This window comes from Chroicocephalus ridibundus, chromosome 15, assembly GCF_963924245.1.
Source record: "Chroicocephalus ridibundus chromosome 15, bChrRid1.1, whole genome shotgun sequence".
NCBI classification, from domain to species: domain Eukaryota; kingdom Metazoa; phylum Chordata; class Aves; order Charadriiformes; family Laridae; genus Chroicocephalus; species Chroicocephalus ridibundus.
Window position 1 is genome coordinate 8,337,974 of NC_086298.1, and position 26,903 is coordinate 8,364,876.

Sequence of the window (26,903 nt, forward strand, 5' to 3'; positions counted from 1 at the left end):
TAGCGCATGTGCTTCCCCCGCGGCCCATCCTCAGCCTGCCCCAGCAGAGCAGCGTGCTGGGCCGGCGCAGGGACGGAGACAGCAGCCGTCCTCGCTGCCATGGGAGCCTGGGCATGGTTGCCACGGGCAAAGCTGGGCTTGCTCCCGTGCTGCCTGCTCCAGGTCCCCCAGGCTACACAAACTCTACCGGCAGCCACAGCCACCACACACAGCCAGGTGCTGCTGGCAGTGCTGTGGCAGGGGCTGCACGAGCCGCGGGGAACCCTGGGCTGGCACGCAGGCTGGGTAGGAGTCATGACGGTACCTGCCTGTTGGTTGCCCACCCCTGGAGAGGAGTGGGTCAGTCTTCAGCAGCAGACAAAGCCCCATGAGACCCCAGGCTACCCCAGCCCTGCCTTGGCTTTGTCCACACATGCTGCTAGGAAGACGCTCAGGGCTGACAACTCCGCCTGGGCTGGGACAGCCCTCCACACGGAACCCAGCTCCTCCGACCTGCCGTCCTCCCAGCTGCTGGAAGAGCCTCGGCGGTGTGGGCCCGTCACCCAGAAACTTCTCAGAAACCTAAAGCAAAAGAGAGACGGTGTGAGTTGCGCCGGCAGGGAGGGGAGGGCAGGGGTCTGGGGCAGCGGTGGGGGTCCTACAGCACGCTGGAAGAAAATGCAGCCCAAACCTGCCACAGGACAGAGCACGTAGGATGGAGAACAGCCATCCCTGCTGTTCACTGGTGCGGCTTTGCCATCCCACGGCCACCCCTGCCCCTTTAGGAGTCTCTGAAATACCGTCCTTACGGCACGGAGCCAAAGCAGCCTCCGCGCATGGGGCCGTGGCTGTAAGGAGAAACCTCTTCTTCCCCTGCTCCGTAATCAGCCCACCATGCAGAGCGCCAAGCTCTGAGAGCGCTGAAGAATGAGGTTTAAATGGGATTTAATGAAAATACCAGCGCTATCATGGCAGAGAGCACCGATGTCGCACGGGCTGCACCTCCTTCCCTCGGGGCATAAGGTACCTCTGCCCGTCGGGAAGGACGGTGGCACAGATGGCAGCGGCAATCCCACCGCAGGGCAGCCTGGCGGGGCTGGCACGGGGAGCCCACGACACTCAGGTGCTTTCCTGGCTTTGAATCCCAAAGACCCATAATTTCCTTATTGTTTTAAAACCAATCTTATTTAACGCGGTGTGGCGAGAGTTGCAGAATTACTCAATATTGATCACAGAAAGGCTGGGCCATGGAGACAAGATCCATGTTGCTATGTGTGGCTTAGCAACATATAAATGTATTCAAACAGAATAATGAAATTATCGTGGGGAAACAAAGCAGCCATCACTTGAAGAGATGGAGGATGTGGAGGCCTCTTGGAGCTCTTGTTTGCCAAGACAAGGAAGATGGTACTTATTGTTTGTGCAAATATGTGAACCCCCCCCCCCGCCGGCCATCCCCTGCTTACATAAAGGGTGTAATGAATCTGGGCAGCGCGCTCGCTGCAGCGTGCAGCTTTGTACAGCCGGGCTGGAGCTCATTACTGCCGAAATGTGCGGCCTCGAGGAGGGAATCGAGTCCTTGCGGGGGGAGCCCCAATATTGGGGGTGGGGAGGGAGCCCATGCCTGCCTCCCGGCCACAGCCGTGCTGCAGAACTCCTCATTTCTCTTGTTCTGAAACCAGCCTGGTGTTTACCTGCATTTTATCTGCCCTCATCCTCCCAGGTGTTAGGGCACCGCTGGGAGCCCGTCCCGTCTTCCCCCACGGACCCACCGGCTGCCTCTTGGAGCCAGCGCGATGCCCACAGATCCCGCGGGAGCCGGGGAGAGGTGGGTCCCACCCCAGACCCAGCACAGCTTCCCAGGGAGATGGCGAGCAGTCAGTTTAGCCCTGAGTCTCCCTCCGGTGCCCAGGGCCCAGCACTCCCCTGCCCCCCGCTCCCCCCCAGCTCTCCCTGTGGGGCAGGTGGGCAAACCCTGGCTCTGCACGAGCTCCCGCGAGCCCGCCACTGGCACCACTGCAGTTTTCATTAGAGCTGCCTGGAAATCCTCAAATAATGATACTTGGGGCAAAATATGTCCCTTCAGTGAACTATTTGGGAAGAAAACAAACAGAAGAAGGGAAGCGGAGTCTGCTGGAATGATTTGTCTCTCGTTCATCACCACGCACACAGGTTTATGGCTTGCTTCCCCTGGCAGCTGCTATTCCCAGGAGCTACACAGCATTTTGCTCTGCTGAACAAGCTGTGAAGACAGGAGCCTGTGCAACGCTGAGCTGCCCTGGGGCCTTCCAGGCATTGCTCCAGCTGGGCATTACTGACTTTTTCTTTTTTTTTTTTTTAATGGCTGGAAGCACTTGTCTTTGAGCCCGGCGCCTCGGAGCAGCGCAGCGTAGCCGGCACCAGCGCGGTGCGCACACCGGCTTGCACGTACACAAGTGTGCAGAGGAGTGCTCTTCTGGTTCAAGGAGATCTTCTCGTTCACCCCAGGCTGAAGGACTGCCCAAGCAAGGGCTCCCTCGCCCCGGGGCGCGCGAGGAGCCACTCTCGGTGCTAGCGGAGAGGGTGGCCGTGCACCGCGCTGCCCTGCACCCCCCGCTGCTCCCACCGCCCTTCGGCCTCAGCTGGCGCGTGACGCAGAGACCGTCCTCTGGGCAGACCCCAGCTTTTAAAAATATACTGAGGGCTTACCTGAGAAAACAAAACCAAACTAAACAACCCGCCTCTTTGCACAGCTGGAGTTTAATTACACATGTGGCTAGATTAATATATGCAGGAGCATGTTAGGGTGAGAGTGTGGGGGGACAGGGCACAGATGCACGTGGTGGGTGTAGGTCTCGCTGTCTCTGGGACCCCATCCTACGCCTGAAATGCCGCAGCACATTTACTCCTGGATGCCACCGTTTCTGCCTTGCTCATGTGTCCACTGTGGGGAGGCAAGCTGCGATGCTTCTGGGTGGCATCGTCTCGAAAATAGTCTAAGCATGCCCTGTTTAGACACTTGATGTGGAGCAAAATCAGAAACCTGCTAATGCACTACTTCCTTTGACAAAAGAAAATGTAACAATGCAGAAAAAATAATATCAAGCCATCCCTAGTGCTTCTTCACTGCACTGTCTGCTTGAGCGGCCCCATCCAGAGACTGCACTGAGAGTGCTGGGGGTACTCAGCAGTGCTTGGCAAAAAAAATAACGCTAAATTTTCTACACCTGTATCCGGCGGAGCTGGTGCTTGCCCAAAGTCAGGGGCAGGAGCAGGGGGCTCCTGGCCGGCCTCCCCCCAGCACTGCAGTTGAGCAGAGGTCTGGGGCTTAGGAGGGATTTCTGGTTTTAATTCTACCCACCTCCATGGTGACATTGGCCTTTCTACAACCTGAAACAGAAGCAGCTAAATGGCTGCTTTTAAGCTCATAAATCCAGCCCCGTCGGAACACCCCACCTTCCCTGTCTGCCCTCCTTGGGGAGCAAGGCACTTCCAACACCCACCAGCGCTTTCTGCGGCAGCTGCTGGTTTAAAATACCCCGCGGTGGCAAAGAGCTGCTGCCACCCCTGAAAGCAGCCCGGGTCTTGCCAAGCACCGGGGTGTGCCGGTGCCTGCTGCACCCCGCAGGGTGCAGGGCAGAGCGCTCAGCATCGGCTACCGGCAGGTACCCACTGTCCCTCTGCTGCCCACCAAGGGTGCGACCTGCAGCTGCGCGGTCACCGAGGGGCCCAGGGAGCCGGCATGCAGTGACCTGCAGACATGAACGGTGCAGAGAGATGGGGAGAAGCCAGGTGGGTGCTGAGAGATGGGCACCCTTGGCTGAGCCACCAGAGCTGCCGGGGGGAGGCAGCGCAGGCAGAGCTGCCGGGGCTTCATACCCCCCTCAATCTGTTCAGGGGGACACAGATCTCCCAACAGCCTGGCCAGGACTGCACCCACCAGGGCAGTTTGGAAGTAAAATGCTTCCTAAAGCCTGAGCAAAATTTACCTGCCCTCTGGGCAGCACTCCACCATGCAACCACAGAAACCAGTATCACCAGTAACAAAAATTAAAGAAAACAATGTAGGCAAAAGTTACCTGAGGATTTGAACGCTGTCAGCTCTACAGCCTGAAAGAGGGGAGAACATTTGTTAGGAGAAGGTACAGGTCTGACTGCTTCACTGCTGGCAACCCCCCAGCACCCTCCCTGGGGCCAGCAGGGCTCCCCCAGCACCCAGCTCCCTGCCACTGAGTCACCACACAGGCCGGGAACCGGAGCCTTCATCCCTGTCCCCGAGGGATGGCACCTCGCAGGGTGTCCCTGGACACACTGCACCTCTCAGCAGTGCCGGTGTGGTGAGCTGTGCCCAGCTCCGCACCCCACCTCCAGGACCCCTCCAGCCCCGGGGTGATCCAGCAGGCTGGACACCGTGCTGGAGACCCCAGGAAAATCCAGGAGAAGAGGAAAGAGAACTTTCTCCCCCCTCGCTGTGGTGGAAAGAGCACGCACATGCCCGCACCCTGTGCTTACGCGATGGTTAATACTCTGTGAGGTGTGAAATTCCTGCTCCCAGCCCAGCAGCAATAAATATCACCAAACAACATTTAAAAAAGCTGAAATACAAAGAACATCTCGTCTGTGTCTGTATCTTCACTCACTCAGTGTTTTGTCATTTTAAGTGTTTTCAAACGTTTTTAAGTAGCATCTTCTCTTCATCCAAACTATTGTGCAGCTGCCAGTGACATTCTTAATTCCCCGCTCCTCCGGCGAGTGCCATGACTCATTTAGCCAGGGAGCAGGAAAAACAGCACTGACTTGTGTAAGGAAGGAGCAGGGAAAGCAGCACCTCTCCAGCGGCGCTCAGCTGCGCCGACCACCTCTGCTGTGAAGATGGGGCCGGGATGGAAACTCCCCGCAGCCCTCGGCACCGATGCCGTGGGACCCCCACGCCGTCACGGCACAGCCCTGCTGAGCCCCCAGCCCCAGGCAGGCACCGGCAGCAGCCTCGCCTTTTGCTGCATCCACGTTAATTTGAAAGGAAACACGTATATTAAAAATGCAATGTTTAAGCAGCAAAGACACAGCAAAGCCCTCGGTGACCCTCACACGGAGGAAAGCGCTTTCTGTCTTTGCCTGCTAGGAAATGCCACGGCCTTGGCATTTAGGGGATCTGCCGCCTCCTAATGCTCCCTGCCTCAGGAAGCTCAGGCCCCTGGGCTAATCCCTTTGGCCCACGTCTCGTATCTGTGCCAGGGGCTTAGCCCTGGTCCCAGTTTACACAGCCAGCAGCTGGCTGGCTGAGAAAAGCATCACCTGCGACTGAATCCTGATGGGCGCTCAGCACGAGGGGAGGAACGGCATTAACCACAATATAAATCATGAGAGATGAAAATATGGATTTTATTGAGTGGCTTCAAAACGATATGCCAGCTATAGAAGTATTATCTATTGGATAAATAAGAGCTGTCTATGTGACACAGGTTTTCAAAGGATAAATATTAGAGAGGGAGAGAGAGATCCTTCAGCGAGAGACTCATATGAAAGTAGCATTGGATTTTATTCTGAGGAAATTACAGCACTTGTATGTCAAGTGCACAAGGACTGATGATCATTTCAATAGTGGGAGATGGAAGTTGGATCAGAGCAGTCAAATTTGAATTGTTCCCTGCTTTAGGCCCTACCTCGCTGAGCTCGACATCACACTCCCGAAGACAGCACAACGTGCCCTCCCGGGGGGGGACGCGGCTCGCCCTCCACGGGGACAGCAAGCCCCTGCTGCCCGCTCTCATCTGCTGTCCCTGGGGAAGTCTCCTGCCTCGATCCCTGCCTGGCCCAAGTTCACTGCTCCTTCTGTCCATGTATGCTCCTGCTACAGTCACCTCCCGGCGCAGCAGCGGCGCTGGTTCCCCATGGGCTCAGGGGTGAGCTCTCGCCTTGGAAATCGGCCATTCAGGGTCCTCCCCATCTCCTGCCCCCGGAACACGCTCTCTCCCCTGTTCTCCTCTGCTGCCTGCCCCAGCCCCAGCTCCAGCAATCGCCTCCTGAGCCAAGCCCTGCCCTTAGTGCAGCCAAGTCAGGCCACTGGCCAGGAGCTCCTGCCCACCAGCCCACCCTGCTCTCCATCCTCTGCTCCTGCAGAAGGAGCAAACACTCCATTGCATCTGGCTTGACTATGAGGAGTGGCCACTATGGGCGTGAAAACATACATCTCAAATGATTTAAATGACTTAAATCAATACGCTGCTGATAATGAGTACATATCTTAACGAACCAAAGTCTTCAGGATGTGTATGAAAACCTCCTCGGTTTTGACAGGCAGGCCGTGTGTCTGGACCAGCCCCCAGGAGGAGAGCACTGATGCTGTGCTAATGCACTGCCTGGTTCCTCACCAACACTCAGCAACCTCTGTAACACCGCGGGACAGAGGGGGTCAGCGTCACCCTCAGTCTGCGCACAGGGCAGAAGGGTCGGGCAGCTTCTGACACTTGCTCAACATGAAACACTGACTTTGTGCCACAGCTGGTAACACTACCAGGTGTCCTCCATCCCAGCCCCTCGCTGGAACCATCAGGCACCATTCCTATGTAACGACTATGCTCTGTGTATGGGTGAAGGTGGAAAAATAACAGAAGACAATTACATACCGGTCTCTCAGGTGACATAATTGATGAAATCCCCATGGGAATTTTGGCTCCAAAATTTCCTAGGGGATGAAGCATCACTATGAGTTTGGAGACTAGAGAGTAGAAATATTCATGCTTTACCAAGAACTTGGTGCTTTGTGTCTCCCCTAAGTATCTCCCACTGGAGCAAAAGGACCAAACAGGTTACCTGCATAATTGCACCCACAAACTGGCTGGAGCATGCAACACCTTTTTCCTAGAAGCTAAACCCCCTATTTTCCTATTGCCACCTTTGCCTCCCCTTCTCCAGAAAATTAATTTTAAGAAACAAACATGGATTCTTGCCTCAAGAGAATGCAATGCTGCATAACACGGTGATGAGACCCCGCATGCCCACACCCAGCCAGCCCGCAGGCATGAACCTCATCCCTCTGAGATCCACATCACGGTCCCTGCCTTCCCTGGGAATCCTTCATCCCGTGCTGCATTTGCAGCACCAGACCCCAAGTGCTCACAGAGGCACGGCAAGCAAATGAGTAATTTCACCACATTTTACTGTGGTCTCATGGCACAGCCTGGGCCAACAGCAATGGCAACCCTTTTTACCTTTGTTGGTGATGTTCTTCACTGGAGGGTCTTTCTGCACAGGGCTCGAGAAGGCACTCTCAGCTGCAGAGGGACTCGGTTTCCCTGTCTCCCAAGAGGTCGTGTTTCTTGGACTTGATAAGTAGTTGATGGGATGAGAGCAGTTCTGTGATGACAGGGAAGAGCCACAGGACAGTGAAAATTGCAACTTGAGTCTTTGCTAGATCCAGGTCCAACTTTAAAGACTGATTTCATCTGCCTTGCAGCCCCTGGGACTTTGACTCCCGTCCCAGCCGGGTACAGCAGGCTGCTGCCTGATCAGGGGAGATTATCTTTGGGTCCGTGCTGCCCGACAGGACTGCAAAGAAGGGAGACAGCCTCTGCCACACTCCCTACATAAGATGAGAAAAATAAGACTTCTTTCCAACATCATCTCCTCAAAGGAGTCTAAATGTACATCTAGGGCCCTCCTCTGGTGGATGCATGATGAACGAAGGGGGCAGCAGGGCTTCCTTGTGACTTACTGTGAATGAGAGTGCTTTCTTCTTGTCCTTCATCCTCTGGATGGCATTCCTCACCTGGAGCAGAGGAAGGACATTAGAGGAGGCCACAGCAGCTCAAGCAGAGCAAGTCATGGAGAAAACGCAACCGCTGTCCCAGAAGCACAGTCGGGGCTACGCTGCCTTTTGCACCTACTACAACCCCAGCTACCCCCTGACTGCTAACAAAGAGTCGCTGTGACGAGTGACTGAGCCCCAAGCCAGGGGCATCTCTTACCTCACTGTTATAGATTGCATAGACCAGGAATATGTACAGGCCCTGGAAAGGAGAGAGCACAGGAAGGGTTAGAGATACACGGCTGGTTTGTGCCGCTTGGCATGGGAGGAAATGAGTGTGATGGAGGAGATGAACATTACAATGGGTGAGGGCCCGGGCTAAGGGGAAGGGGCACAGATGGTGGGCACGGCACAGCCGGGGACAGCTGGGCAGGAAGGACCTTCCTTAAAATGACACTTGAGACCAGGCTCTTCACAGAGATTCCAAAGGAGAGCTGGTCCCTGCCCCAGTCCCTCCTCCTTCTCGTCTCCCCCCATGTCATTTGGGGTGCGTGGGCATCTCTCACTGGGCACTTGGCTTCCTGAGACGAAGCTCTCCCACACTCCCATTCACTCGTGCGTGCAAAATCCCCCAGGAAACACCTCCTTCAGACCTCAGAAACAGAAACCACCAGGAACGAATTTCCATGTGAACTGAAATCCGGGAAGCAGACCTCCCTTCCCACCGAGGATTGACCCTGGGCGGGGCTTTTGCCAGCCTCCCGCAGACCAAATGCAGTGTGATACCAGGAGCAGTTCCTCTGTCCCATGCAGTGACAGACGACAGCGTTAACAAGACCCTCTGACCCAAATCTAGTGGGGTATGGACCCAGAGGCTTTGCTCAGCCCCAATCTGGACAACCCTTCCCGTCGGCCTGGAGGCCACTGCCTGGGGCTAATTACAGCTCCAGACCAACGATTTTGGCCTTAAGGCAGCCCTATCTGGTCCACCAGATTTATGTTATATCTGTGGGGTGTTTGTTATCGCAGCTAGATAAATCAGCCGCAGCAAGAAAAGTAATCCGTCTTGTCTTCAATGAGCCTTGCTCTTCATCTGCGAGCTCTTGGCAGGCGTAATGGTAGCAGTACCCTGGCGCCGTGCCATGACCTGTCCTTCAGCCAGCAATGCTGGTCACTCCCCCAGACCAGATTTCTGGCCGGGCTGCCAAGGCAGGTCTTCCTTGAAATAATCATTCTGGATGAGTGCGGGGAGGGGGGTCGGCTGGGAGGAGAGCGAGGAAGGAGAGGAGGCCCAGCTGCAGCGGCGGGCGGAAGCGGGACTGCTGCTCTGGAGGAGCCCATTGCTGCCTGTGATCCTGCCTGCGCTCTCGCCTGTGCTCCTGCCCGCGTGCCATCTTCTCCCGGCAGGGCCCGCAATGCCCCGGTCCCAGCAGCTCCCCACCCACGGTAGGGTAAGCGCTGGGTGGCCACAGGCGACAGCACAGCACATGCCGGGGCCCGCAGAGCGGGATGGATGCTCCTGCCTGGTGTCCCTCTGTCCAGCAACCACGTCCCGCTGCGCTCCGCACCCCCGGGCTGGGAGCAGTGCCGTCTCCTGCTCCCCTCTCACCGGAGACCCACGAGTGGCTCTGTAAGTCCCTGCCCTGAGCCAGCCTCAGGACCATCCTTCCAGCTCTCCAAGTCCAAATGAAGCCGGCAGGTTCTACCTACACCGTTTCTTGACACCTCCACCCACCACTGGGGGCTTGGCAGGGTGTCGGTCCTGCTCCCTCTGAAATGCTGGGCTGGAGGGAAGGCGCTGCCGCCACCACAGCCACCTCCGGCACAGCATGGCTCCGCGTTGCTTCTCCATCACTCGGCTGAATTCCTGTGCTGCCTGGCTGGAGAAGGAGTTGTCATGTTTGGTGTCGACGCACAGAGTAACCTTGAAGACAGGCTTCGGTTTCCGCAGATAAACAGAAAGCAGTCAAACAAACAAACAACCACAGCAGCAAAACTTTCCTGCACAAGACTCGCGCATGAAGCAGCACGCTGGCCTTAAAGGAAATTCCAAGGCGATCCATAAGACAGTCAGCGAAGGGGCTGGAATGGCCCAGCTTTGTCCCTGCTTTCTCTCAGCTCCACAGCTCCCCACCAGCCCTCCTTCTCTGGGGCAATCTGCAAATTGACCTGAACGTGGACATGAAGGGACAGAGGCAAACAAGCACAGCACAGTCACGGGCAAACCCTCACTGTCTGTCCATGCAACAGCCACGGCTCCTGCTGAGCTTTAGGAGAAAGAATAAAAACAAAAGCAGCAATAACTCAGAAAGCAAGGGAAGGAAACAAATCCTGACCCAGCAAGCACCTCAGCTCCTATCTCACCCAAGGTGTACATTCTCGTTGTTTGTGAGAGGGAGTCTCAGGAGATGTATCATCCAGAGGACATGTTTATTAATTTCAGGAGTTATTCCTTGTCTCTCAAGAAACTTATATGCCCAGCATCCATGTTACTATGGCCAGCATCCCACAGCCCCTCTGCTGGCATCAGCGATGAATGGAGGCTGCCTGAGCCGTGGAGGACACAGGCTGGACACATTGGCCACCCACAGTCAAGGGGTACTGGCAGTCACTGAACAGGGAACTTGGCCTGGGATTTCCCTTGCCAGTGCCGGGTTGCAGAAGGAAGAGCAGCCCTGAATGCTACTGGAAAGCAGCTCTCCTGATGGCTACCCAAGCCCGAGATCCTCAGCAGGACCCCTCTGGTGTGATATGCATGCTTGTGTTTTTACAACGCTGAAGCAATGCGGGTGCTGGGATGCTGGGCTCTGATCTGCCTCTCTGCTGATGTTGACAGAGTTCACCCAAGCTGAGAAATGTTTTTTTTTTTTTCTGTGAATGAAAAGAAGCTGGTGCTGGTCTCAGCTCTGTTCACCTCATCACAGCAGTGAGCCTGGAGTTCTCTTCTGCTCAATAACTTAAGCATGGCATGAGGAGGCAAGGAGAACTGATGCTATATTTAATTACAGTTAGGACGGGCCTCCTGCCACCCTTCTGATATCCCTAATAGCAGAGATGTGGAGAGGCGTCCCTTGTCTGGCCTTGGAACATCCCCATCTGAGAGCCGACGGATGTGCGTGAGCAGCACCCGGCCGCTGGACCCGCGCCAGCCACAGCCAGAACATCCCTGGAGCAACCACCCATCGTGTGCACGTGGTGATAACGCCTGCACTTCACCCTTGGAGAGCTGGGCCAATGCTACGCTGAAACCGGCCAAGTGTGCCAGAGGGAAGCACTGTGCACTCCGCTGCTCCGTAAGCGAAAGCTACAGCAGGAGCCAATTTCTGTTGAATCCAAAGAAAAAAGGGAGATAGGGGTAGAGAACTCTTTGGACCCCAATGGTTTGGAGGGTAGTACCCAGTTGCTCTTTTGACTTGGATGCCCTGGAGTAGGATTTGTCCTCACGCACTGGGCGAGGGACTCTGAAAAATGTATCTGTGGATGGCGAGTGCAAAGGGACAGGACCGAGTGTGCGGGTGCCCGCGGGCGCTATCCTGAGTGTGTGTGTGGGTACCCGCAGGCGTCACCTGGCATAGTCTGAGTGATCCCAGGGGCTGGACTGAGCCCCTGCCTGTTCCTCCTGGCCAGGTCCCTGCTGCCAGGAGCTGCCCGCAGAGACCCCCACCGCCCGCCTTGGCTGGTCCCTGCTGCCATGACAGCACAGTGGCGTTCAGCGCTTCTCTAGCTCCATCTACAGCTGCTTTCTCTCCAGGTTTGGAAAGCTTCTGCCAACAAGGGAGCTGACGCTTTGAATCGCAGGTGGCGAGCACATGTTCTGGGACTTTTTGTCACCATGTGTCCCTGAGTTTCAGATATCCCGAGGTCCTGGGAACAGTCCTACCTCAGTGCAGAACTGAGCGCTCCTGGCTGCTGTGACTAATACAATTCGCTTTGCTGTCTTAACCACATACAGGCTGGTTAAACTCTTGATGAAGTCAGTAAACTTAGAAGCAAATATTAAGTATTGCTTTAAACACCAGGGTCACTTTCTGCCCTATAGAGATCCCTGTTCACACTAAAATATTAACAACGTGACTCTGAAGTATGGTAGTCACAGCCATGGCCCTGGAAGACACCAAGACAAGTAAACAGCCTTCAAAATGTAGCCAGATGATGCTACCTAAAGAGGCTGAAGGAGATGACAGGACTCACCCAAGGTCTCGCAAGTCAGAGCTAGGAAGAGCACACACACTTCCAGCCTCCCCGTGCGAGGCTCTGATCACCAGCCCACAATGCAATCAGTCCCACCTAACACCCCTGCATCCCACCAGATTCCAGTGCAGCTCTCACCGGGCACTGGGAGCATCCCTGGGGAGCAGCTGCATGGCTGCAGACAATATGGATTTCAGGGGTAAAGATTTTCAGTCCTTGATTCTTAATTCTTCTCCCATCTGCCTGCAATAATGCTGACTTCCAGGCAAAGGTGTGGTGGTTCTGCCTGTACAGCTCTTGGGCCACAACCTCTACGTACGTCTGAACATGAACCAGATGAACCACTCATCCTAGAACACACCATCTGAGCAGCCATCAAGCACACTATGGCTGGACGTGACCTTTGAGATGCTCTCTGTGAAGAGCCCCGTTCTGACAGTGGTGCTGGCACACGCGGCCCATCCCTACCCTGTAGGAAGGAGGCTCGCATAGCAGCTGGGATGCCTGCCCCATTAAACTGGACAGTTACCATTTTAATTACCCATTAAATGACCAAATCAGAACTCTAATGAGGTTCCCTACAAGCACGTCAGTTTGCAAGTGTCGTTTTGAAACCATGCTAATGTTAGAAAATCTAACATGAGAAACAAGATTTGAACTGGAAAGCTGTGTAAGACACTCCAGAGACTGGTGCTGAAGGGCCATTAGATGAACCAGGTCTCCAGGGCTGTATTTCATATCTTGCGAGTATGAATGAACTCCGTTTTCCCAGACAAAACAGCGCTGGGAAAGCTGGGCTGGGCTTCAGAGCTGACAAATGTCCCCAACTATTAGGACAGGTAGAGGACACTGAAGCACAAGAAACGCAGATGCCTGCTTGGCTGTGCTGTGAGGATCCACCTGGTACAGGACTCACCTGGAGGGAGTTCAGCACGATGAAGACATAGGCCCAAATGACACTGAGGTGGACGAGGACCCCGCAGACCCAGGTCAGCCCCAGCACGGGCAGCAGCACCAGGACAGGCTTGGCTGTGGCCCTGTCAGGAAGACGAGCTCAGAGTCACCTGGGCACATTTCAAAGCTGAAACACTAAGCACTGGCACCCACCCCCCAGCCCCCAGCTCCCCATGGGGGTCCCTGTCGTGTCCCATGTCCCTGAGCCCAGGGAGTCCAGGCAAAGCACCCCAGCCTGCCAAACACCCTTCCTGGCTCTGCAACCCCTGCCCAGGGTCTTGCCATGATCTGCCTGGGGCATCTGCGCTAGGTTATGGAGCACTGAGCGGAAAAGCCCTGGAAAGAGCTCCAGGGGTTTAGGAGCACCTTGGCCTGTGTCTTGCAGAAGAAACTTCCCTCACCTCCATGCTGGAGGCAGATCGCCTCCCCCAGCAAGTGCCTTTCAGACAGCGTGTCCAGCAAGAGGCACCCAAGATGGTAGCCAAGGAACAAATTCCTTTGCAAACAAAATTAGTTAAGAGGGGAAAATCCAAACATTTCACCTCCCAGCCCCCAGTGTGCCAGCCCTGCTCTTTATTTATCACTGAGAGTTAGCAAGAAGGGAGCTCTGACGTCATTAGCCATGAGAAAACAGCTATTTTCCCCCCAATTGCTGCCACAAGGAGGGCTTCTGTATTTGTTTTATTAGCATATAGATGTCACCCTGCCCTCCAGCAATGCCCTATCTTTGCGCTTCTGTAAATTTGGGAAAATTTATTTATGATACAGAGGAACAATGCGTGTCTAGCAGGGGTATCCGGCGCCAGCTAACAACAATAAAGAATCACAGAGGGTGATAAAGTAATGACTCAAGCAGCAGTTTTTTAGAGGTCTCTCTATATCGACTGATTACAGAAGTCCACACCGCCCCTCCTTCCCCATGCATGAAATCCCCACCAGCGTTACTGTCAATCCACCAAGTTCCAAACTCGTACTTTTTATAATGGCAAACAGCCCAAACCCCAGTACTCTCTACAGCCGGCATCCCGCCGAGGGGCACATGCAAGTGCTAAGGATGGGACGGGTGGGAGACAAATTCAGTTATGAGCCCTTCAAACTGCGAATAAGAGAGGAGCCTCTTCTGCTTTGATTTCAGCAGACGTTGCCAAGGGTCTCCTGTCCCAAAGTGGTGAGAATTAGGAGCGAGAGTGCAGATGTGGGAGTCCAGCACCGGGTTGCCCAGGCTGAAAGTGCTGGCTGGGCTTCTCAGCGGTACAGATGTCAGAGCAGACAGGCTGCCTTTGGGTGATACACCGTTACCCTGCAGGAGAAAATCCTTTCTGCCCTGACACTCTCCCAACTCACGGTCTTTCACTTCGCCAACGCAAAGACTCTCGGCTCAACAGTAATTCCACCATTTCATACTCAGAGCACGGCTGGGGAAACCCTTCCCTGCTCACCATATCTGAACTCCAATCTGGTTCTCCAGGCTGCTGTTGGGCGTCAGCATCTTTGATCTCCTGCGAGCACTGGACACAGTCACCATCACCACGCGGAAGAGCACAAAGGTGTTCACCTGTCAGAGAAGAGCCATTGGACCCAGTCACCTTCTGTAACCTCAGCTCCACTGGCATGAGGCTCTTCTGCTCTACAAAATTCTCCTCTAAACAAAAATTCTCCTCTAAAAGCAGCAGGAACTCAGTAACTGCCAGGACTTGGGGAGAAAGATATCATTCCTGAGAAAGCAGTGAATAAAGTACCCCATAGAGCTATCCACACAAGTATGACATCTATAAAACTTATCTCAAAACTTCTCCTACAGAATGTATTCTCTGCTAAGTGTCTACTCTATATCCCTTAAACATTGCACCTTTTCCTGCTACCGTGTTGTCTAATGACACTGATACTACGTCAAGGACATAGATGTTCCCGTATTACAATCAGACCTTTAGCTAAGGCAACGTCACGGTCAATCTACACATTTATCTACATTCCCAATTTGACAGCCAACACAAGAACTGGTCAGCAAAATTTTCTTAAAGCACTTTTTTCTCTAAAAAAGCTGCTTTGGTTAAAGACATTATTTGCGTTGTGAAAGTCTGCACAAAGCATAACAAAATCCTCTAAAAGCAGCAGGCACAACGAGCCCTGCGAGCAAGTCCCTGAGCTAGAGAAGTGCTGACCCCCCCGACTCTGCATCGCCTTCCTAAAACCGGGCACGAAGGAATCGCGCTTTCCTGGCAGGTTTTGGCACTTACTGCCAGGATGAAGAGAACGGGCCCAACAAAGGCCCAGATGACGTTGGTCTGAATGTTCAGCCAGCAATGGTTGTCTGCCACATACTTGTTAAAGGAAGTTGCAAGGGTCACGCCCACGATAACAACGGGAAGGCCTGCAGAAGAAAAGCACAAATTAAAGCCCAGGAAAAGCAGAGATGACCCACACAGGCCAGCCGTGCTCGAGAAAATTGCTTCCAACCCCCCCTAACCACACACGCTCCAGCGTGAGCTGGCTTAGCCTCTGAAACCCCATGAGTAACATCAATTTACTGCAGCCGAAATCTCTCCCGGCTCTACAAGAGCAGATTTATACGCTGTCAGCATCACTCTCCTAGGTATAAAGCATTCCAAGTCCTGAGTCCTGACCAAAGCAATTTACTCCTCAGATTGCTTTTTTAACAAAATGGGCAATCATAGACATAAAACAATCCCAAATATTTGAACCGGTTGTCCGACGTCCAACTAGGCGTGTGTTTTGCAAGGAGCACTGACCTGAGGAGGCTCCTCTTTGATACGAAATTCAGCTTATTCAAACGAGTTCCATGTCCCTAAAGGGTTCGCTCAGAATAAAGGGTGCTTAGTCCGGATCCTGTTTATATTTTGATTACTGTCAGGCTGTAGTAACGCTCTCCAAGAACAAGAACTTACCATAAACTTTCTTCTTCATTTTTTTTGTATTGAACTCTTGGTTTTAGAAAAATAACAGAAATGCTTTTTAACTTATATTCTAAGACCGGCAATGGACACGTGAAGGTACGAAAGCCTCTGCAGAGCAGTGGTACCCGACTCACATACTGAATCAAACCAAACACTCTGGAATCTCTCCTATTGAAACTTTTGCTAGAGAAAGAAATGGACACATTTTTCTGAGCGTGTAGATACCCCAGCCTGTCACGTAGTAGAACTTCATTCTCCTGTCTTCACTCATGTTGACTGCTACCACTTTGCTCCACAGGAGAAGCCCCTCTACCAGCATCCAGGAAAAGGCTGCCATGAAGAAGAGATGAAGGCAGGCAGTGACCGTGAAACACAGCACCTGGAGAGAAGAGAAATCACACGCTGTTTCAGGAGGAGGAGTCCTCCGGGAGCTTCTGAGCGTGTGTGGTCAGGAGCGTAACCTGCAAATTATTCTGCAGAATGTGCAAAAATGTATTTAAACATCCACAAGCTCCAGGAAGAGTTCTTAAAATTGCAGCACATGACTAGCCCAACTGTTGCAGCTCACATTCATTTCATCTGTGTGACCACCTCAAACCACAGAAGAGGGAACAGATAAGCATCTTTTCCTGCCATTCTTGGACTTCCCTTGCAGCTCTCTCATCTCAGAGATGCTTGATCCAGCCCCGGGGTATGAAGAGGACACAGAAGGGGACAGAACTGTATGTTGCTGTTTTATAAATACTTACATTTCCTGAAGGATTTTTTTTGTCAGAAACATACTGTCAGAAAAAGGGTGAATTTTCCTGACAGACTGCACAATGCATATATGCATATCTCCAGACACAGAGACACGATTCCTTCCTAGATGCAAGTTACAGGTAATTAATGAAACATTAATAAAAGGGATTACACTTCTGTTGTTTGCTCTGACGATAATGCTTGAGTCAGCCTGGTCCTGCTGGCCACACAGGACACTTTGTGGTGAGACAACTTACCTGGTTGGCCTTGGCCAATTCACTGAACATGAGCAGAGCTTCTGCGGCAGCTAACGCAAAGATCAGGTTCTTGTGCACGGTCATTCGTTCACTCTTGGGCACACTGAGGACGGAGAGAGGAAGCCCTCAGCTGCAGCCAAATGAAAGGGTGCACAGGTTCTTACTAGTCCTTGCTGGGCTGTGCAGACCTGCCTGGGTGACCTGCGATCTCTCTGCTACTCACTGCAGAGACGACAGTCCGAAGAGGCAAGGGGCTGCCCTGCTGGGCAAGCACCTGGTGCTGGGGACGTGCCTGGGCACGGCTGCGCAGACCGTGGCCAGGGCTCCATGGACCAGCGAGGATGAGGCGGAGGAGCCACTGCTGTGCTCACAAGGCAGATCTCTCTGCTTGCCAAGTGACACAGGAGGGTTGGCACTTGCAGACATAGTCTTTGCTCCATTTATTTTATAAAAATTAACTCTAGCAGAGCAGCTTTTATGGTAAACATTATTAGTTTAATCATTGATAAAAGTCTTCCCAGGGACACTCATGTGTGTGCAGAGCTCACACAAACACCTGCCCAGAAACAACCAGCACGGCACCCCCTCCCAAGCCAACGGCAGCCGCTCCCCTCCCTCCCCCTGCTACCGACCACCAGTGCAGCCCCCAGCCCCTCCCCGCGCACCCGCATCACCCCGCACTGGCAAAGGAGGCCTTGTCTGGGCACTTGTTCTGAAGCAAAATATCGAACGAAAAATGCAGAGAAGGCTACAAGTGTCTGGACTTTTCTTACCCAACCACCACGAATAAAATGAAGGTAACTATCAAGGCGCAGAAGGAAACTCCACATCCAATAAAAGTCAAGGTCTGCAGCGTGAGCTCCTCCTTGGTGGTCCTCTGCTCCAACCATGAAAGAACAGAAGAGACAAACCCCCACCAATTAGCCACAGACTGCTTGCAGTCCTGGCATCCACCCCACAGAGCGGCAGAGAAAGGCTCCTCCCTGACCTGCATCTCGTACACCTGCAGCAGGACAGCAAAATTCGTGGTGTGGTTGCAAACACAGGCAGTGGAGTCCAGGAAAGACGTCACCACAGAGCAGCCGGCTGTGGACCACATCCCACCAGCATCTGGGCTAACACACAGCAAAAAAAACAGAGAAAACATATGGAAATTACCATCCACTTCAACAGAAAGCCAAGGCGTTAAGAGAATTTCATTCTCCCAGAAGCAGCAAAGTTGAAAGGAGGTAGAAGAGGATACCAGAGACAGGTCTTCACATGGGCTTCCCTTTGGCTCATCCTGCATCTCAGCAGATTTGCTGAGATTAAGGGAAGATCAAATTCAGAGCAGGGCTAGTGGAACTGTTGGTGCAATAACCAGCTGCGTCCAAAAACACCCTCTTCCCACCTTCCCCAAGCCGATCCATGCCAGTTACAAGACTGGGACTCTGGAGTTTTTTTGCACTTGAATGCACTTTTGCACTTGCACCAATCCATAATGTATCACAGTCTCAGTGTTCCCACTGCAGTGACATTCAGCAAAAACACATCTCAATGCCAAGCAGTATTTATGGGGCTGGCAGTCCTGCATGTCTGTTGGGCTATATATCTTGGACCAACCCTCCTTTGTTGCGGACAACAATCATAATTAACTAGGGCTTTCCATTTTAGTTGTATATGCCTCATTAAAGGTCATTTGCTTGTGAGTGACTTTTCCAAAGGAAATCTTCCCAGGAGAGTGCTCTATTCCAGCAGATAGAGGATGCCAGCAGGCAAGCAGGCAAAGAATTAGATCCCTAACCTTACCATTACATTTATGTTGTTATGTTTGGTTTTCCAGTGGAAGTAAAAACTCATAAATCTGGAGACCCAAATGAAAACAAGGCACCTGAGGCTGAAGTTCCAGAAGGCACAGATGGGCCCCAGCAGCTTATTGGGCAGTTCCTGCAGGCAGAGAGGGAGAAGAAGAGATTACACAGCCATGCACACACTGTATGTGGACTGATGCAGGTCACTCGGCTGCAACGAGGTCTGTCAGCACAGGACAAACACCTCCCTGGGGAAACAGGAGTCAAGGCGTGAGACCTGGGCACAGGACACCCCTAAGTCCCAGAGCTCCAGGGGCCTTGGGCCAAGGCCGGGCACAGCCTTGGGGCCAGGCTGCACGATGCTGCTGGGGCGGGCAGCTGGGGAGTACGGCCACGTCTGGGGGTACCTGGACGCGGTGCTGCAGGTGGTAGCGCACGGACGTGCTGATCTCCTGGTAGTCACTGAGCAGAGTGGATGAGATGACAGCAGTGCCCACCGTGGTGCTCAGGTACCTGCCAGGGAAAGCATGCTGCTCACAGGTGCAGGAACCACCAGAAAACAGGATCTCACATTATACAAGACAGCCGGAGAGATCCGGAGCCACTCCTGGAGTGCTTCAGTGCCACCAGCGAAGGCACAGGGCAGAAAGTACCTCAGATTACCTGGCAAATAGAAAACACCACCACTCCCACCATGACTGCAGGGGGTGACCGCACAGACCAGGCACTGGAGCATCCCGAGCGGTTGGCAGCCGAGCAGCGCCATGGCCCAGCCAAAGGCCTGGCGAAGGAAGGAGCGGCGTGTGCCGGGCTGCGCAGGCTGCCATCCCCACCTAGTGTTCACAGCTCCCCGGGAGCTGGGTGCTGCCTCCCGCCCCGCTCTGACAGCCCCATCCACATGGGCCCCGCTCTGACAGCCCCATCCACAAGCGCACCCCGGCTCCAGCAGCCCCGGCCCCAGCCGGAGGGGACCCTGCAGCTGCCCTGAGCTCTGGCCCCAGCCCGCCCCAGGTACCCTCCGGGGAAGCAGAGGCACGCAGAAGAGACACTGCGGTGCACCGCGGCACACGGGCAGCCCCACCGCACAGCTCAGGCCGAGGTGTGCCAAGAGCCTCTGCCTCCACAAAGCACTGCCCCGGGAGCACCTTTCCATTGTCCTGTCTCCACAGGCATATTGGAGAAAGCAGGGACAAGGACAAACGGGATGGGATGGAGCAGGGTGGAGGTGACCCCGAAACAGAGGCATTGAGAGACTCAACGCAGACTTGGAAACAATTTCTCCTGCGGTGCCAAGAGGGCAGCCCTGGGCTGCAGGGGTGTTTCTGTTTCACTCACTTCTGTCCTCCATCCGAGGCAGCCGCGTCCTGGAAGACAGCGCTGCTGCCAGCGCCGGACAGGCAGCGCTGCAGGGAGCTGTAGCCGAACCACATGTTTTTCACCATGACTCCGCGGAGACCTGGGCAGAGAGAGCATTGCGGGATGGGCGCCAACACACAGGGCAGCTCTGAGCAGCCCCTGCTCCAGCACCGCTGCCCCAATCTGGGGGTGGGATACTGGGGGTCCAGGGCACCCACAGCTCCAAACTGTGCCTGTAGAGAGGCTGTAGATAATCTCTCCCCCGCAGCCCATCTCCCTTTCACCACGGGCATCTCCTCCCCACGCTTCCACAGACTGCATGTGTGTGGGGTAAAGAGCTCCTGCTTGTTAAGGAAGATGCTGCAGAAGTGCCACGGGGGGACCCAGGGAAGCACAGGCGTCACAACCTACCTCTGGCTTTCAGTCTTTGCATTTCTTCTGCGGGAACTTCAATGAGGTCGTGTCTGTCTTTCTCAGGGCTCTGGACCAGGTACGCCTCGCTGCTCAGCTCCTGCCCGCTCATGTCCAGCTTCCTGACCTCCATCCCTGTGGAAGCGGTAAAATCAGGTACTGAACCAGGGTTCAGCCTTCCTCCAGAGCTACTGCTACAGCAAGGTACCACAAGGATATTAGAAGCCCAGCCAAGACCCACAGCAGCAGCAGCAGTCAGATCTCTTTCAGTGCAAACCATGTGCATCTGGGCTCAGTTTGTCTCCTGCGCCCAAAGGTTTCTTACAATCCTTCTACAGTCCACAGTGTGGGAGACGTCTGCCACACTGTGACACTTGGGCACGAAGGAAACGGGGACAAGACCATAGGGTTAGCAAGAGATGAGCCAGAGAAGGAGGGGTGCCAGCAGTGGACTTGGACTGGGAAGCAGACGGGACGACTAAGGTGGGTCCCAGTGAGATGCCCTCCCCAAGCTCTGCCAGTGCCACTCACCAACATTCCCATGCTGGATCGTGATCTTTGTCCTCCCTGCGGTCAGCAGTGGGGCTAAGTGTGACACCATTCTGTCACAGAGCTCAACAACAGCCATGGGCCCTCTGATAACCTGCAAACACAGACAGAGCAAAGGAAATCAGCACCTGCACCACCAGCTCACACTTCCCACAGCTCACAAGTTCTCTTAAATGCTTGGTCCTTGGCAGAAAAAGAGAAGTTGGGACTCAAGGCTTTTGTTTCACTTTTCTTTGATTTCTTCAATGAAGTATGTTCCCAGTTCCTCCAGCAACGGAGACAAGACTGGCAATGAGGGAAACTTGCTGGTCTCTATAAAAAGTCATTAAAACAGCATGGAAATAAACAACTAAACAAGCTTCTGGAAAGAATGGAGTTTTTTAGACCTGACTTCTGACTTTTGCAAAGCTGTAGAACAACGATCCTCTCTTCCTGGAAAGGGTTTCACCCAGAAAGAGACTCTATTGCTGGAAGGGTAGTGGTGACTGGCCCCATTACTCAAGGTCCTGCGTGTGCTGGGCACCACAAGTGCCACCCCTGCAGTACACAAACCCAAACCCTTTCTCCTGCAGCAGATACATCTGCTGCACCAGCTACACTGTGCCAGAGCTGGTTTTATGCCACTATCGAGAAGCTGTGAGTAATTGTGGCCACGGAGACCTAAGCAACTCTAAGCGATGAGGTAAACTGAACTATTCAGCATCCTTTCATCTCTGGAGGTCCCTGGCTTGGTTCCTGGAGCACTGGCCAGGCCAGACGCTGTCACACATTTCCCAGAGACAGGTGGAGAGTGCAGACCGTACAACAGACACAAAGGACCCATATGAGAAGGGAAGGAGCTAATGGAGAAAATCCTAACGGGGGTGGGATGATTGAAATCCCTCACACAAAGCCTGGCGGTGTTTTGAACAGTGTGGGGGCTGATGACAGATAGCTCCTTGGCAGCCCACCCACGGAAAATACAACAAACTATAAAGCGAAGGGCATTGCCCTGCCAGAGACAGCAGGATGTGGGAGCAAAGAATCTACAAAGCACTGGGAATCTGCAAACTGTGTGCAAGTCCTGTAAATCCAGGCTGACAAAGTGGAGAAGCTTGAAGGGAGCTGAGACAACCACTGGAAGGCACCATTTGACTGCACTTGTTTGCACCTCCAACAAATGAGGTGACGGTAAGATAGCTGGCCCTTATGCGAACTGACAAAGAGGCCCCATGCCCATGCTTGCAGCAGTTTCACAAGCTCCAGAATATGGCCAGAAAGGCTAAATGTGACCATGCAAGGACAGGTCCTCAGCCTGTGGTCATACAGCAGGACAAGGAGCTGCACACACAAGATGAACAGATGTGGCCCACAGCGGCCAGACTGCCGGTGACACTGTTACCTGGCTGACTGATGACCATGTTTCAATATTCTGCTCTTCCAAGATTAACTCCATCACTTCCACATAATACTGGCCCAACTGCTCCAACATCTCCAGATCCTCTCCCTCCTGGACTTCCACATCAGAAACTTGCTTTAGTAATTGAAGCACCGCAAGGAGGTCAGACGACTCCAGCACGGGTGTCTCTGCTTCCCTCAGAACAGTTGTCAAGACATCAAGAGCACCAAGAGCAACAGAGAGGTTCATGTCTTGGACACCACTTGTGAAGAGGTTCTCAGGAATCTGCCATGGAAAAGATGTTTTAGTTCAGTGCAGAGCCCTGATCAGCTATGCCTTGGCAATGCCCTGCACATCCTCACTGGGGTGAGGACACTTGCCTGGCCAACCAGGCATGTCTTAGGGGAGGATCTGCCTTGACATTTTGAACTCTTTTGTCCAGCCTCTCAACCTCAGTGAGCCGAGTCAACCTGAAGCAACATTTTGCTTGTTTTATCATAGTGTGAGTTACAGCTGTATTGGTCACATGTTTCAACAGCAGCTCAGAAAAGGCCACAGGTGTACCTGCTGGCAAAGTGACCTCAAACACCAGTAGGTGCCAGCAAGTCCAACCCAACAGCTCCTGCCTGCTCCCAGCGTCAGCTGCCTCTGCTGGGGCTGCAGGACTCACCACAGTCCTCTCCGCAAGTGTGTTCACTCGGCCAACAAGCGAATGGCTGGTTTCCAGCTGAGCTTTTTTCAGTTGCCAGTATGCATCTGAGAATAAAGCAAAAGCATAACCATTGCATGGTGTCTAGCAGCATGGTTAACACATGCCACGTTCAAAGCCTGGGGAACAGTCCTCAGATGGTGGGTAAGTTTGTAGGACAGTTGGGACAAGGAGACTTCACAGCTGTATTTTATTTCTAGTACAAGATCCCATCTGGAAAGACAGTCTAACACTTGTTTTCTGCCTCCTCCCCATGTTCCCCTGGCCAATGAGTCTGCAGATGCCTGGGCTGGAGGCACTCTACAGCATTGCATCCAGAAGCCATGTAACACGTACAACCACTGCTTAACTGGAGAACAGCGAAATAACCTGTCAGAGAGCATGCAACCGAAGCAAAGTCAGAGCTACAGCAGGTTTTGCATGCGATCTCTTCAGAGCGGACACGAGGCCTCCCCAACACTGGCCATCATCCTAGCTAGGACCTCCAGGAGTGAATGCCGTGGAAGTAATGAATAAATAAATAACAGATGCTGTACCCTTTCTGTAGCGACAGATAAAAGGCAAAGACTGCAAACAAGATGCGTAACTGAATCCACTGCTGCCAACTTCAAAAACTCGGCATTCCTCAACAGGCCCTGTGGAAACACACACAAACAGAAGGCCCAGGTCCCCCAGAGACACGCCATCCCCTGCAGGCACCATGTTTCCTGCAAGCAATCCACAAACCCCGATGAAGACAAAAGCTGCCGACTGCTCCTCCAGCAGCCCCAGACCGGGCTCAGAAACTGCTCCCGACCCGCCGGGTAAATCCTTTCCAGAAGGAACCCAGAGGAGGTGGCAGTGCCAGATCCTGAGTTCGTGATCTATCAGTGATGTCACACCAGTCTGGCTGAGAGACCGAACCCCCCCGCAGCACAGCGCCGAAGCACCGGGTGTGCAAACCCAGGAAGCAGCAGCGCTGACAAGTAAGCCCTTTCTCTCCGTAGAAGAGAAAGCCCGTAATTAGCTCAGGACATCTGAAGAGCTGTCTTTGCCAGGGTCATTGCAGGGGTCCCCAATGACCCAGGGTTTAGTGAAGACTGTCCTTAATCCAATGATTTGTAAACCACCCAGCCCAGCTCTGAATGTGCTTCTGCTTTCCTTCCCGGAGGCGAAGCATCATTCTACAAACTGCACCAAATTCCCTCTCTAAGGACAGGACTGGCTTCTCGGACCATCCCTGCGTTCTGACCCCCCATTGCAGGAGAGAGCGGAAGCAGAGAGGGGAATGAGACCTACCTGGGCAAAGAAACCGTGCGGTCACCTCCTGAACGGTGCTTTCAACCTCCAGAGCTTTTGAGCTCCACCCAAATACAAGGTCTTGCTCTACCACCCAGCACGACCGAACCTTCTCAATCTGCTCCGCGCCGAGGACTTTCTGCCAGATGTGCAAGTCGGTGATGTTCCCACTGAAGGACTCTTTCTCCCTGAAGGTGCCCCCCAGGGAATCTTGATCCTGCCCAATTATGAAAGTCCCCTGACCGTAGATGGCCTGTGGGGCAGATGGCCCCACAGCACACAAACCGCTGGCAGACGCCCTCCTTTTACCATCGGCATAGATGGCCCAGGTCCCATTTTCCTGCTGCCAGGTCACGCAGAAGTGATGCCACTGTCCATCAGCACGGAACACAGGCAGGTATGGGGAATGGTGCCCGTGGACTATGAGAGCAAATCGAACAAAGTCTTCCTCGTCGACAAAGCCACGGAGCTGGAACTCGTTAATAAAAGCCGGCACAGCATAGGAGAAGATGGTAGCAATCTCCTGGGTCCTGGTGTCCCACTGGAGGTGGGCGCAGGCTGTGACAGCAGGCAGCGCTGGGAAGTCAGAGAGCACCTTCACGTATTTTGTGTCTGTTTTGTCTCCAAATACCAGGACTGGTACAACGTGGTCCCCTAGAAGGAGAAATTTCAGCCAGCATAAAGGAAGAAGCATGGGCCAAAGCCTGCTCACCTTCCACTGGGACGAGACCATCGTTTTCATCTGCCTCCTACTCAAGCTAAGGACTCGTGGGCCCTGCAGGCAAGGACAGCCTGTGAGCATGCAGCAAGGCTTCTGCTTTGCCCCTCCCTGGAGGGGTCAGGAAGGCAAGCAAGCTGAGGCTGTGTCATTTCAGCAAGTGTAATTTCCAGAAACTTAGTTTTTGAGCAAATAGGATTGCAAACAATGAATATGGAAGGAACAGCATGTTCCCAAGCATCCCATGCTATAGCAACCAAGAACATAGTCAAATAAGACCTTTGAGGCATCTGCCATGCGGTGCCTTGCTGCTGGGGAACACACTTTCTCCTGGTCCTGTCTCTAACGCCATTGCTCTGCAGGACCCGCGGGTCACAAATGGCCAGGCTGGGCAAAGCCAGACCGGCTTTATGGGAGATGATACCGGAGGGCAGAGCAGAGGAGCCCCTTTGCAGCTCCTTTCTCTTGCAATGCATTAAAAAATCTTGACAGTGACCAGCTGATGTGCTGGGATCACTGTTGTTCATGCTGCCAGTCCCAGCTTGGGACTAGAGGTCCTAGGTGTTACCACAGTGACAATAGATAATGAGTGGCAACTTTTCCAGTCAGATGAATTTTTCAGGATGACAAAGATCCAGCAGTGAACCAGTCTCCAAATAGTCCAAGCCCAATTATACTCACGTCTCCATTTTGGTTTGTGCAGGACACCGTCCCTCTCGTTTAGCCAGACAGAACCTCTGATGTGGTGGGACTGCAGCAGTTTGCCGAGGGAACCTCGCTCACTGTCCTGGGGTTCAAAAAGCAACTGAGCAAAGCGTTGTTCACAGGATCTGTCTGCGTGCCACCAGTCCAAAGCAGTGGCCACATATTCGTACATGTGTCTTGAGGTCTCCATCGTGACAGGAGCAAAACCTGGAGAAAGAAAGACACACACTGTGTGGAGAAACAGAAAGCCTCTCCCACCCACTCTTGTGCCACATACACCACAGGGTCAGTCTCCTGCCGCAGCCCCAGGCACTTACAAATACTGCCTGGTGCACCCCGGAGGAGCTGATGGTAGGAAGCTTGTTTCTGTACCCAGCCCTCGGGATGCTCAGTGGGCACAGTGGGACGGAAAAGTCCAGACTCTATTGGACCAAAAATGCAGGACAGCGGTGAGTCTGCCCACAAACGGAATGGCTGGCGGAGGCTGGTGCTGAGCATGATCCTCTGGGACATGCGAAACCCAGCTCGGTCCGAAGAGAAAGCTCCCTGCGGTATGCCCAGGGATTGCCCTCAGGGTAGCTCGTTCAAAGCAGTTATTTGCAAGCAAATTTTCTCATTTCGTCCCCACTTCCCAGTTCCCACCAGCTTCTGCATTTGCCGATGCAATTTGTAAGCACAAAATAATCCGTTTTGTTCGCAGTTACAGCAGCACAACGACGAGCAGCTGAGCAGTACTCACCTGATGTCAGACAGTAATTTCATAGTTAGCCAAGCAAATACCTAGCTATGCAAATATAATTTCAAGCACAAAACAGGGTATCAGAAAAAGTTTCTTTACCTTTGTTTCTGCCACCAGACATCTTTTTACACGCTGTTTCTCTCTGCTGAATATTGCTTGTAAAAACAGATAGAAGTACTGATAAAAATACTAACCTTTAGAAGTCTGATTCTTGGCAAGGGCTGCAAAGGTAAAGAGACTCCTGGACAGACTACCGACCTGTTGGAGAGGATGTTTTGTAACATTCATATAAAGCATTAATGTTATCTCAAATACTCAGATTATAAAAATTACTGTAAAACTCACCAGAAAGCTGAAGAACCAAGAATCAGGTCTCAAGTCTCTCCTAAACATGCTGACCAGCTGGAAAGCTTTCACCCTTTGCTAGAATAAACAAAACATTACTAGAGATGCACTGCAGAGACAAAAGCATTCTGCAGAAAGCTAGTTCCCAGCCAGGGCTGCTTT

The 26,903-nt window shown here is 53.2% G+C and overlaps 1 protein-coding gene across 1 annotated transcript; it reads right to left on the bottom strand.

Annotated features, from left to right (window-relative positions):
• Nucleotides 1-525: 525 nt before the first annotated feature.
• ADGRD2 (adhesion G protein-coupled receptor D2) lies at nucleotides 526-26,809 on the bottom strand. Its single transcript, XM_063353222.1, has 25 exons — nucleotides 26,742-26,809; nucleotides 26,591-26,654; nucleotides 25,634-25,864; nucleotides 24,235-24,888; nucleotides 23,493-23,591; nucleotides 22,918-23,003; nucleotides 22,251-22,532; nucleotides 20,852-20,963; nucleotides 20,321-20,455; nucleotides 19,889-20,009; nucleotides 18,961-19,066; nucleotides 18,634-18,689; nucleotides 17,752-17,878; nucleotides 17,537-17,640; nucleotides 16,764-16,866; nucleotides 15,991-16,144; nucleotides 15,088-15,221; nucleotides 14,290-14,405; nucleotides 12,813-12,933; nucleotides 7,926-7,967; nucleotides 7,673-7,726; nucleotides 7,170-7,314; nucleotides 6,585-6,643; nucleotides 4,038-4,068; nucleotides 526-561 (listed from the first exon to the last, which is right to left on the bottom strand). Exons 1-25 carry the CDS (start codon nucleotides 26,787-26,789, stop codon nucleotides 554-556), a joined length of 3,192 nt encoding a protein of 1,063 aa, XP_063209292.1. The 5' UTR covers nucleotides 26,790-26,809; the 3' UTR covers nucleotides 526-553.
• Nucleotides 26,810-26,903: the final 94 nt, after the last annotated feature.

Excerpts from the sequence above, each read along its gene's own strand:
- ADGRD2 (XM_063353222.1), bottom strand. The coding sequence starts at position 26,789 with ATGTTTAGGAGAGACTTGAGACCTGATTCTTGGTTCTTCAGCTTTCTG. Across the intron at positions 22,533-22,917 it reads CACTTGCGGAGAGGACTGTG|ATTCCTGAGAACCTCTTCAC; the intron begins GTGAGTCCTGCA and ends TTTCCATGGCAG. Across the intron at positions 20,964-22,250 it reads CATGGTCATCAGTCAGCCAG|GTTATCAGAGGGCCCATGGC; the intron begins GTAACAGTGTCA and ends CTGTGTTTGCAG.